The following is a 12857-nucleotide window of genomic DNA, read 5'->3' as shown; positions in this document are numbered from 1 at the left end:
GAAATTTGAGCCAGGAGGGGGAAGGCTTGGGCTTGAAAAGACTCCACAGAAGAGAGTGACTCAGCTATAATGATTCCAGGTCAAACCTCGACTGAATAGTCGATGGATTCTTATCACAGTTGATAACAGATAGATTAGACTGAGAAGAATAAAACTAAAAGCAGGGTAGGTGTTTACTGTCATGTTCCCACTGATAAATGTAATAAAATACATGAGGGTGCTTCATCTCTGGTTCTCTTTAAGAACTCGCCAGTGCTTAGCGCTGGCGAGTTCAGCAATAGAATATGGCCCCAAGGCTCCAAACCTAAGAATAATGAAATAGGGCTCCAGCTGAGAGGACAGGGTGTACCACCTTATTAGGGGATTAGGGGAACTGGAACCATTACAAGATTGGCTCAAGAGGTGCCCAAAAACATTGTGTGTATAAATAAAAAAAAATTTGGAAAAGGAGGATGACTTACCTCCAGTCCAAAGAACAATGGCTGTGAGTCCAAAAGAGTGGAATGAATAAATCTGTATGCTATGTTTTACTGGACAACATCGACTTCATCAAGTCTGTAAAATACTGTATATAGGTGCTGTTCCATGAGCCCCTTTGGAAATTGCTACTAGAGGCAGTGCCTGAATAACACCTACATATTTTTCTGACTTTTTACCTGATGAAGCTGGTGTAATTTAGCGAAACACATTTGCAAAAAAAAAAATATATATTTATGCTTCCGCTTTTTTTGACCAATGACAATTTTAGAAGGACATATTCGTTTTTGGGTACCTCTTGGGACAATTGCTACATAGAGTGTACATACCATGAGCTTATGAACTCCCAAAGCCGAGTAAAAAATGTTATTGGGTTCTAGTAAACCACTGCTCCCAGCAAAAGGGTGTTTGAGTGACTGTCAGCAGGGAAACCAGTGTATTCAGCTGCCTCGCAATAAACACTTACATGTTTTATTCCAGTTGCAATCTGCATGCGACGTCCTCTGCCAAATGTAAATAGATGGTCAACTTCTTCCATGGTTAAGTGAGGCACGTTACTCATCCCCAGATACAGGTCTTGGTCATTCTCATTGCCCTATACAAAAGGAAACCATAGCAGAATTTTATTCAGCAAAATAAAATACAACAAGAAAGCACCACTGCCACAGAAGGGCCGCACATGCGCAGAAGAGAGCGACTGGCGTGACTGAGCCAGATTACGGGGGGCGCTAGAAGAAAAACAGAGGCAAACGGGAGGATGGCGAGGGATGCAGCGGTGCTTATGGAACTGGAGGAGGCCCAGGTAAGTATAAAATCTTTCACTTATGTCGTCACTGGTACACTCTAGGGTGCCCATTAATGGTACAATTGTATTTCCTTCAGCTTTGATCTTTCCATGCACTTTGATAAAAAATAATCGGAAAAGGCAATTATCGATTGTTCCCATTAACGGAACAATTTAAGAAGGTTTTACATTTCGATTCGATCATAACATCCAACTTTTGGATCAATATTCTTTCCTTTTCCAATCAACCAAAGAATAGTTTTACATCGATCCGTGCCACACATGGTGCAGTCTTCTAAACAATTCAGTCATAAAAATCACGTCGAAAGATCAAATCTGAAGGAAAAATTGTACCTTTAATGGGCACCTATTCACCTGCGTTAACTGAAACTGCCAAACGGTCTGCCTCGGCTGCACTGAACGCTTTTCTGCTGGTTGGTCGGGTTCAGCTGAGGAAAGGTCACTGGCCAACATCTTTGCAGTAGATATTCCTTGTGCTACATTGTGCATTATGAAACACTGGTGAAAGTTATTGCTAGTTAACCTGCCCTTAGCTAAACATCAAAACCTTCTAGGGAAGAACAGTTTTGCTAAATGATCTTTGTGCAAATATCATTACAGTCTAAGCAGTAGAACGATATTTTTGGCACAGAAAAAGCTGAATAGTCTGAATACCCTCAGCAACAAAGAAAATTCCTGCAGCATCCATAGCCGTGGTGGGAGAAAGATAGTTACAGCAGCCAGGGCAGACAGAGTGCCAAGCGCAGGAGCAATAAGGACAGCCGCACTCACAACAGGAATTTCAATAAAAGCACAGCAAGGACATGAATTAAATGAGGTTTTTGGTGGCTCAAAATGTGTGTTCTGTGGTTTTTAAACTCAAGGCAATCGTATGATTTTTGGCACAGGAGAGACGAGTGAACTGGTTCCCCATAAAGCCTATGTAAATCTCTCTTCATACACTAAGCATTACACTGTCTCTTTTTTTAAAGCACAGGTTAGTGAATGTATATTAAGGTATATTAAACGTGAATTTTGGGGAGAAAATCACTCCTACTCTCAACACGCTCTCTGTCATTTTGGATTAACAAAAAAATCCCAATTGACAAAGGAGAAGGGCCTTCTTAACTAGTTATCGTCCCAGGGATCATCTCCCGCTCGTGCGCGTTCTTGATGTCGCTCGTTAGTACACCGATCAGTGAATGGGAACACAGTTCCCATTCACTGACTCAAGTGCCTGTGATCAATGATATCAATGAGATGCTGGTGGTCATTGACAAAGTGAAACTAAAGTATACACGCTATTATATATGCTATAAGGACATCTAGTGGCCAAATAGTAGAATTACCTCTACCTACATCGCAATAAATAATACATTTAATACTCAATTAACTCCTTACCTCCCCTCCCATAGTTACCAAAATAAAACAATTTTATGGAGGAAAAAAAAAAGTGACATTTAAAAAAAATATATAACTAGTTACCTTCGGGACTTTTTTAATATGTATGTCATGAGGGTATATTACTGTTATTTTTGCAAATAAGGGCTTATAATTAGCGACGGACGCAAAAATAAAAATACACCTTAATTTACAAATAAAATATTGTTGCCATACATTGTGATAGGGACATAATGGTGTGATATCCGGGACAAATGGGCAAATAAAATGTGTGAATTTTAATTACAGTAGCATGTATTATGTTAAAACTATATATATATATATATATAGCTGAAAACTGAGAAATACTGATTTTTTTTTTCCATCTTTTTCTTATTCTTCCCGTTAAAATGCATTTAGAATAAAATAATTCTTACCAAAATGTACAACCCAAAGAAAACCTAATTGGGGGCAAAAACAACCCCAAAACAATATATACAGTAGATCATGTTATTGTGATAAGTAGAGAGTAATTTGCAAATGAATGCGAGGAGCGCTGAAATGTGAAAATCGCTGTGGTCCATAAGGGTAAAAACCCCTTCGTGGTGAACTAGTTAAAGTGGTATATTACCAAAACTAAAATTTCAGTAACTACTCAGTTACATAAAAGAGCATTTGAAAGAAACTCCACACATTCTCTGCATGTAAAAATGTATACTTTCACTGCAGAGAGCAGTACAAGAGCTCATCTTTGTCTCATCAGAAAAGGCATGCAGTGCTTTAGGATGTGGTATGCAAACGTCACATAAGTGGCGCACTGTAGTGTGGCAAGCCACAATACAAAGCAGCCATTGTGCTGCACCGCAACGCATCATTGTGAACTTAGCCTAGGTGTATAAACAGGTATAGGTATTACCAGTTATCAAGGGTTAATAGGCTAGGTAGGGGTTAAAACTAGTGATGTCGCGAACCTCCGATTTTCAGTTCGCGAACCCTGTTCGCGAACCTCCCTAGAAAGTTCGGTTCGCAAAAAAGTTTGCGAACCACAATAGACTTCAATGGGGAGGCGAACTTCAAAATATAGAACAATTTCTACCGGCTGGTAAAATGATAGAAATCTTGTTTCAAGGGTTCTAATACCTGGAGCTCCTCCCTCCACCCCTTCGACCCCTCCACCCTTCTACCTATTCCCTCCTACCAGAGTAAGGAGGGTCTCTTCTGCCAGGGAATTCCAGTATTTCAAAAGCCAGCTTACATACCGTGGCTGGGGATTGAACCCAGGTCTCAGTGTATGGTAGGTAACTAACATATCCATTATACCACCAACACTACTAGCTGAAACTAGCCTAGCATGTACCATTTATGCTCAATCCAAGAGAAAAAATAGACAAGACAAATAACATTTATATCACACTTTTCTCCTGGAGAGAGAGAGATGAATCTGCCTGGCTATCTGGTGTTCTCTTTGGACAACTGTTGAACACAAAAGGCAAGGCCATGCCTGGCTACATATCCTTAAGCAGTGGCTGGATGGTGTAATGGTTAAGGGATCTGCCTCTGACACAGGAGACCAGGGTTCGAATCTCGCCTCTGTCTGTTCAGTAAGCCAGCACCTATTCAGTAGGAGACCTTAGGCAAGTCTTCCTAACGCTGCTACTGCCAATAGAGCGTGCCCTAGTGGCTGCAGCTCTGGTGCTTTGAGTCCGCTAGGAGAAAAGTGTGATATAAATGTTATTTGTCTTGTCTAATTTTTCTCTTGTATTGAGCATAAATGGTGCATGCTAGGCTAGTTTCAGCTAGTAGTGTTGGTGGTATAATGGATATTTTAGTTACCTACCATACACTGAGACCTGGGTTCAATCCCCAGCCACGGTATGTAAGCTGGCTTTTGAAATACTGGAATTCCCTGGCAGAAGAGACAAGACAAGACAAATAACATTTATATTGCGCTTTTCTCCTTGCGGACTCAAAGCACCAGAGCAGAGCAGCAGCCACTAGGGCGCGCTCTATTGGCAGTAGCAGTGTAAGAGAGACTTGCCAAAGGTCTACTACTGAATTAGTGCTGGCTTACTGAACAGGCAGAGCCGAGATTCGAACCCTGGTCTCCTGTGTCAGAGGCAGAGCCCTTAACCATTACACCATCAAGAGACCCTCCTCCCTCCGGCAGTAGGGGATAGGTAGAAGGGTGGAGGGAGGAGAAGTCTACAAGAGGCTAATTAAACTCTCCCTAGCAGAGTGTGTGTAGCAGTTGTCCCTTAACTAATTAGTATAGGCAAACGAGTGAGTCAAATGGCTCAAGGACCTTGCTTTGTATAAGGGGGGTGAAGCTCCACCAGTGAGTGCAGTCTGATTGGCAACAATGTGCCTGCTGACTGATGTAGAGGGTCAAAGTTTTGCTCAATAGAGCATTATGGGGCGAATCGAACTTCCGGGAAAGTTCGCTTTTGGCAGGCTAACGCGAACCACCGAAGTTCGCGGGGAACCGTTTGCCGGCAAACCGTTCGAGACATCTCTAGTTAAAACTTCACTTAAAAACATTTTTTTTGTAACCTTGTCACCTAAAAAATGTTTTACTTGTAATTTTTTCACTAATTAAATGAATGACAGCTGCTATTTGCTATAGCAGCTATAATTAACTTTCTAATTGGAGCATGCGCAAACACATGCGGCGGCAGATATCTGCTTTTTCTTGGATGTAAACTCTACCTCCAACAACTCACATGAGAACTTTTTGGGAAATAGAATCTAAGTTTAAATAGCTGTTTAACTTAATCAATGCCATTTTGTGGCGTAGGATTTAAAGGGGCACTGCCAATGTCATGTGACACGGGGTAATTCACTTTGCATTCACTACAGTGAATGGGTCAGCGCTGCGCTTGCGGGCAAATGCATGCAGCAGTACGCAAGTGCATCATAGTGCATTGCACAGCACCTATGATGTGAACAGCAGAAGGGCTGTCTATGCCCTTCTGCAGCTCTTGCATGTCACACATCATACGTGCTTCCAAATGCGCACGGAAGCGCGTCACGATGCCAACGAGGCCATTCCACAGAGTTCCTGTGCCAGTGAACATGCTTAAAATGAATCTGAAGGGGACATTTCAAACAAAAAGGAGAGGGAAGGTTCTGGGTCCTATAGAGCCTTCCCTTTCTCCTTTCGGTCTCCTCGTTCCCCTGCAGGCTCCTCGGTTTAGGTCTCCCCCCTCGAGAGACATTCGGCCGTCTCCGAAAGCACTTGGGCTTACAAAGATGGGTGGCTCTGTACTTTGCTTGCGTGTGCGCAGTATAGAGCCACCCGTCCTCGGAAGCGCTAGTGCTTTCAAAGACTGCCAAATACAGCCCAACCCGTAAGAGAGTAGTCTAAGACCCAACAGGGTAGCCTGCGGGGTAACGCAGAGACCAGAAGAATGGGAATGCTCTATAGGACTCAAAGCCTTCCCTCTCCCTAGGTAAGTATCTGTTTTTTGCTTTAAATTTCCCTTTAGACTCTCTTTAAATAATGTTATTGTTTTTTTCTAGAAGTGTCTTGTTGTACAGTACCTTTAGAGGCAAAGAGAGGGTGATGAAATGCTTACTTGTTCCACGGCAATTGCGATCTGAAAACGACGTCCTCTGCCAAATGTAAAGAGGCGATCTACTTCTTCCATAGTTAAATCAGGCATGTTACTGGTCACCAGAAACCGGTCTTGGTCATTCTTACGGACAGCTTTCTTATTCTATAAGGAAAAAAAAATTACACACAATGAAAAAAAGTTACATAATCATCCACAAAATCCTACATCACCAGCAAGTAGGATACACCAGGGCTGTGGAGTCGGTACAAAAATCTTCCGACTCCAACTCCTCAGTTGATGAAACCATGACTCGACTCCAACTCCGACTCCGGGTGCCCAAAATTGCCCCAACTCCGACTAGACTCCGACTCCAACTCCACAGCCCTGGATTACACGATACGGTTTTTGCGTTTGATTCGGTGCACAATTTATTAACCATTAGATTTTCTGCTCGATTCTCTTATCTTCCACTCGTTTTTCTTATTTTTTTTCCATTGACTTCTATAAGAAATCGAGCGGAAACGAATCAAGCGGAACATCGGGCATGTCGGAATTGTACTATCGAAGGCATCTATCGGAACGATTCTTACAAAAAAAGTATTGTGTAATCCCAGCATAAGAATAGGCATCTGATGAAAACAATAGAGGCCTGTGCCTCCAACCTGCTGTTCCCAGCTTACTGATGGCCTCACAGGATTTTAATAGAAGATAGGTAAGAGTGCCTATACATTACTCGATTTCCATCATCATAGGCAGTCGATAATAATTATCAAATATGGCAGATATTGACGCTGCAACTTGATCAATTTCCGGTCAAAATCTTTTGAAAAGACAGATTGGGCATGCTCGAAAATCCCAAATGCAAGAGCTCGTTTGTGTGGTAGCGAGTGTTGAAGGCTCACCTGTCACACCAGCATGGTTTCTCTCCTCTTCTGGTGTCTTTGTTACCATGGCAAACACATGTGCTATGTAATACCAACAGAAGAAGTGACAGGTACAGGCACTCGCAGTGACAACAAGACTGCAGACATTGGAGGTGGTGAGGATTTACAACGGCGTGTCAAATGAGCTATAAACACTTATCACATTCACACACACTTGGGTGTGTGGGGGGTTGTAGTTCATCCGGTGGCGACACTAGAACAATTTCATGCTGAAATCTTTTGGAAATCTGTCTACAGTGTGTGGGTTAACAACCCATCCCTCTCTAATCAGATTTGATCAGAGAGGGATCTATATGATCAGTGGTCCTCAAACTAAGGCCCGCGGGCTGAATGTGGCCCCCTGAAGCTTTTTTACTGGCCCCCCACACACAAAATGTATTACTTATAGATGCGGTCAGCTACATCTTTAAATATTGGTGGTCCGCATATAGAACAGCAGTGCTGGCACCATCCATCCACATGGAAGCCAGAAAGCAGTAATTCGCTGGTTTTCTATCAAATTACACATCAGGTGACATTGCTGTCCACTGCAGGTTGTCACCTGGGTATGCTTAAAGCGGATCCGAGATGAAAAACTAACTCAGTCAGGGATTTTATCAGGGCTGCTAAGAAGCAGGCTGAGCAGTGAAGAATGAAACAGAGAGCACGGTAGGTGTTTTCTCTAATGTTCCCACTGATATATATGGTAAAATACACGACGGTGCTTTGTCTCTGGTTCCCTTTAAAGCAAACCTGAAGCAGCGAAATTAGAAAAAAACAACAACGTATGATATAAGGAATTATATGTGTAGTATGGATAATAAATAGAACATTAGCAGCAAAGAAAAGAAAAAGCTTTTTTTTATTTTTGTTTTTTTAATAACACTGCATCAGTCTGTCATATTTGCAGTGTAGAAACCACAGTGTATTTTAACCACTTTACCCCCACTGCTGCGGATATCTCCGTCCCTTTTTCCGTCCTTTCACCCCCAGGGACAGAGATATCTGCACCTCCCGCGCTACCGCCGCTGTCCACAATCCCACTCGCTCTTGCGCTCGCTCCCGCTGCTCGTGCATGCCGCCGCCCGCACGGAGATCAATGAACGAGAAAAAACGTTCCTGTTCGTTGATCTAAGCCCCCGCAAAGATAAATTTCATGGGTTTTAATTACAGTAGCATGCATTATTCATACTATAATGGCTGAAAACTGAACAATTTTTTTCCCACATTTTTTCCTATTTTCCCATTAAAACACATTTAGAGTAAAATAATTCTTGGCATAATGTCCCACCTATAGAAAGCCTAATTGGTGGTGAAAAAAACAAGATATAGTTCATTTCATTGCGATACGTAATAATAATGTTATAGACGAATGAATGGAAGGAGCGCTGAAAGGTAAAAATTGCTCTGGTGTTTCAGGGGTAAAAACCCTCAGTTGTGAAGTGGTTAAACTATAAAACACGTTTATTTTCATTTCAGGCAGTTCAGTAGAGAATCTCTAGCAACCTTGGCAACTGAGACTCAAGTATTGTGAAGTAAAAAGAGAATGTCAAACCAAATAATCTCTAAGATGTGGACAGTGACTATTTATTGTGACACTTTTGCCCATGTGATAAGCCCCTTAGGATATGGGTGTTCTGCATAAGCATATTATTGTATTTTGTTAGATTTTAGCAATGTATGTCTAATATTCTATATTTTGATCAAGGCCAACAGATTAAGGGAAACCAAAAGCGAGAGGAAAATGGATTGTGTCATTGCTGACATCCTCTCAAAAATGCCATTTGTCTTTGTTGTAGTGTTTTTCCTCTGCCTAGCAGACTTTGTGAAGCATGACTCAGAAAGATTATGCACAACATACTATGAATGCCAAAAGATGACAAAGCCACTGGCTTTTATGCAGACTGAATGAGCAAAGTGGCTGCTATATTGCTAGGATTGTAGGCTTGCTTTAAAGTGACCTCTCAGATTTACTATAAAAGTAAGGTCACTATCCTAGTTTCTTCTGTCTCAGTTTCTTTGCTCTGTGCAATGTAAAAAGAGCAGATTTCAGATGGCAAAAAAAGCTTTACACTTTGTGTACTCCAAACCACAATTTCATGATCTCATTAAGAATTAGAACAACCCAGCTAAACAAACTTGGGAGTGTGCAATGGTCATATGGAGAGAGCAAGAACATCCAATGTTTGTGACCAGAAATTAAAAAATATATATATACATCCACTGAAACAAGAGAGAGTGTGGCCCCTTTTCTACTTGCAAGTGCAATTGTGTTTGCGAAAGCTTCTTTTACCACTTGCCGTGATTGCGCTGCTAACCGTCGGCAGTGAAATGAGATAGCACCAATTATCGTGCAGCCTTTGCTGCTACTAACCTCAACTTTACTGTCCACTGTCACAGCGACCTGCATCTCCTTCCCCATGCATACAGTGCGCCTCTGATGATCCTCACTGTCAGAGCTCGACCTTTTATCACTTACTGATCTCTTTTCCTGCAAAATCAGGAGGACTCAATTCATGAAACATGTTCTAATGAGAAAGACGGTTTTGATTCCACCTTTTGAATTACATATAGTATGCGTGTGCATTCTTATACATTTTAACATGTAATACTATATATATATATATATATATATATATATATATATATATATATAATGCCATCAGCTAGTGTATATATATATATATATATATATATATATATATATATATATATATATATATATATATATATATATATATATATATATATATATACATACACTAGCTGATGGCACACACTACGCTGAGCATGAGTGTGCACGCCATTACGCATGCCCATCACACGAGCGTACAACAAAACCAAGCACTGCGGCCAATCACAGTGTGTGTGTGTGTGTGTGTGTGTGTGTGTGTGTACACACATATACAGTGGCTTGCAAAAGTATTTGGCCCCCTTGAAGTTTTCCACATTTTGTCACATTACTGCCACAAACATGAATCAATTTTATTGGAATTCCACATAAAAGACCAATACAAAGTGGTGTACATGTGAGAAGTGGAACGAAACTCATACATGATTCCAAACATTTTTTACAAATAAATAACTGCAAAGTGGGGTGTGCATAATTATTCGGCTCCCTTTGATCTGAGTGCAGTCAGTTGCCTACAGACATTGCCTGATGAGTGATAATGACTAAATAGAGTGCACCTGTGTGTAATCTAATGTCAGTACAAATACAGCTGCTCTGTGACGGCCTCAGAGGTTGTCTAAGAGAATATTGGGAGCAACAACACCATGAAGTCCAAAGAACACACCAGACAGGTCGGGGATAAAGTTATTGTGAAATTTAAAGCAGACTTAGGCTACAAAAAGATTTCCACAGCCTTGAACATCCCACGGAGCACTGTTCAAGCGACCACTCAGAAATGGAAGGAGTACGATACAACTGTAAACCTACCAAGACAAAGCTGTCCACCTAAACTCACAGGCCGAACAAGGAGAGCACTGATCAGAAATGCAGTCAAGAGGCCCATGGTGACTGTGGACGAGCTGCAGAGATCTACAGCTCAGGTGGGGGAACCTGTCCATAGGACAACTATTAGTCATGCACTGCACAAAGTTGGCCTTTATGGAAGAGTGGCAAGAAGAAAGCCATTGTTAACAGAAAAGGATAAGAAGTCCCGTTTGCAGTTTGCCACAAGCCATGTGGGGGACACAGCAAACATGGGGAAGAAGGTGCTCTGGTCAGATGAGACCAAAATGGAACTTTTTGGCCAAAATGCAAAAGCTATGTGTGGTGGAAAACTAACACTGCACATCACTCTGAACACACCATCCCCACTGTCAAATATGGTGGTGGCAGCATCATGCTCTGGGGGTGCTTCTCTTCAGCAGGGACAGGGAAGCTGGTCAGAGTTGATGGGAAGATGGATGGAGCCAAATACAGGGCAATCTTGGAAGAAAACCTCTTGGAGTCTGCAAAAGACTTGAGACTGGGGCGGAGGTTCACCTTTCAGCAGGACAACAACCCTAAATATAAAGCCAGGGCAACAATGGAATGGATTAAAACAAAACATATTCATGTGTTAGAATGGTCCAGTCAAAGCCCAGATCTAAATCCAATCAAGAATCTGTGGCAAGATCTGAAAACTGCTGTTCACAAACGCTGTCCATCTAATCTGACTGAGCTGGAGCTGTTTTGCAAAGAAGAATGGGTAAGGCTTTCAGTCTCTAGATGTGCAAAGCTGGTAGAGACATACCCTAAAAGACTGGCAGCTATAATTGCAGCAAAAAAGGTGGTTCTACAAAGTATTGACTCAGGGGGCTGAATAATTACGCACACCCCACTTTACAGTTATTTATTTGTAAAAAATGATGGGAATCATGTATGATTTTCGTTCCACTTCTCACGTGTACACCACTTTGTATTGGTCTTTCACGTGGAATTCCAATAAAATTGATTCATGTTTGTGGCAGTAATGTGACAAAATGTGGAAAAAACTTTTGCAAGCCACTATATATATATATATATATATATATATATATGCACACAGGGTAAGAGAAGGGAAGACATCCATAGGAATACATATAATGTGTGGTCCCAAGAATTAAGGCCTGAGGCCGTGCATCATACCAATAATGCTGCTGATGGGGAAGATACATCAATCACTGTAAATGTATGTTTGATTTCTTTCATTAATAATTTGAATTGTTTGTTGTTTGCTCTTCTGATAATTGTTTGGAGCCAAACTTCAAATATACTGAGTGTGGCTACTCTGATCAATTATCTCTGTTCATCCTGATCAGCGTTATGCAGTTGAAATGTGGAACAGAATATGTATGTGTAACGAGTGGTCGCCTGGTACCCTTGCTTTTTATCTTGTTTTTGTGCCTTTCTTAATTGTTAAGCCATAAATCATACATTTATGTGTGAATAAATGTATGTTCACCATTTGCAGCATACATATGTGTTTCTTTCAGCTGTTGCATAGGCATGTTCATTGCTTCACATTTGCTATCTATCCAACCTAGGGCTCGTTCACACTACAAGAGCTTTTCTGAGCGCTTTGTGATTTTAAAAACTCTTGCGAATGTTATCCTTTGTGTGGGTTCACACTGGAGCGATGTGATTTTGTAAAAATCCTCCATAGCATTGCATTAGCAAGAGCTTTTAAAATCTCTAGTGTTTAAAAAGCTCTTGTAGTGTACACCAGCCCTCAGTCTTTGCTGTCCTCTTCTTCCTTTGCCCTAATTTTTGCCAAGCATCAAGGATTTCTCCTAAGAATCTGGACTACTCAATATGTGGCTTAAGTATTTGAGTTTTAATAGTAGTATCAGCCCTTCTAGTAAACACTCTGGCCTGATTTCTTTAATACTGACAGGTTAGATCTTCTAGCAGTACAGGGAGCTTAGTAGCTTTTTCCACACCCACAGTTCAAAATGGAAGGTTCCATAAAAAAAAGAAGATCTACGTACCGTCTGGAAGCAGAGCTGCAGCAAGGGACATACCGGCTGCCAGGTGCTAGAGCAGGGGTAGGGAACCTATGGCTCGGGAGCTGGATGTGGCTCTTTTGATGGCGACTTCTGGCTCACATACACATCAGTAGGGGGTTGATTCACTAAGCTACATTGCACAAGCAGCGCAGCTTAGTGTGGCAGCTCAAATAAAATGTTCAAAGTAGGCAACGCTACTGCTGTAGCATGCACTACTAACTTACTCACGCTCCCCCCAAAACGAACGGCTGCTCCAATTGTCCC

At 41.5% G+C, this 12857-nt stretch overlaps 2 protein-coding genes across 26 annotated transcripts in view; one reads left to right on the top strand and one right to left on the bottom strand.

The window, feature by feature from the left end:
* LOC137532655 (secreted protein C-like) overlaps positions 1 to 12857 on the top strand; it is a 489020-nt gene that overhangs the window by 133954 nt on the left and 342209 nt on the right. The gene's annotated exons all lie outside the window — the stretch shown is intronic.
* CCDC9B (coiled-coil domain containing 9B) overlaps positions 1 to 12857 on the bottom strand; it is a 271992-nt gene that overhangs the window by 219458 nt on the left and 39677 nt on the right. For 24 of the 25 annotated variants that reach the window (XM_068253412.1, XM_068253416.1, XM_068253405.1 and 21 more), the window contains exons 5-7: positions 9493 to 9609; positions 6217 to 6357; positions 944 to 1072 (exon numbers count right to left, since the gene is read on the bottom strand). In XM_068253412.1, the coding sequence (XP_068109513.1) occupies positions 944 to 1072; positions 6217 to 6357; positions 9493 to 9609 (387 nt within the window). The remainder of the gene's footprint in view (positions 1 to 943; positions 1073 to 6216; positions 6358 to 9492; positions 9610 to 12857) is intronic. The other variant, XM_068253409.1, reaches the window with a different exon arrangement.

The sequence above is a fragment of the Hyperolius riggenbachi genome, chromosome 9, assembly GCF_040937935.1.
Source record: "Hyperolius riggenbachi isolate aHypRig1 chromosome 9, aHypRig1.pri, whole genome shotgun sequence".
In the NCBI taxonomy this organism is placed as follows: Eukaryota; Metazoa; Chordata; class Amphibia; order Anura; family Hyperoliidae; genus Hyperolius; species Hyperolius riggenbachi.
Note: the sequence above shows the minus strand (reverse complement) of the source record. Positions and strands in the feature narration are given on the sequence as shown.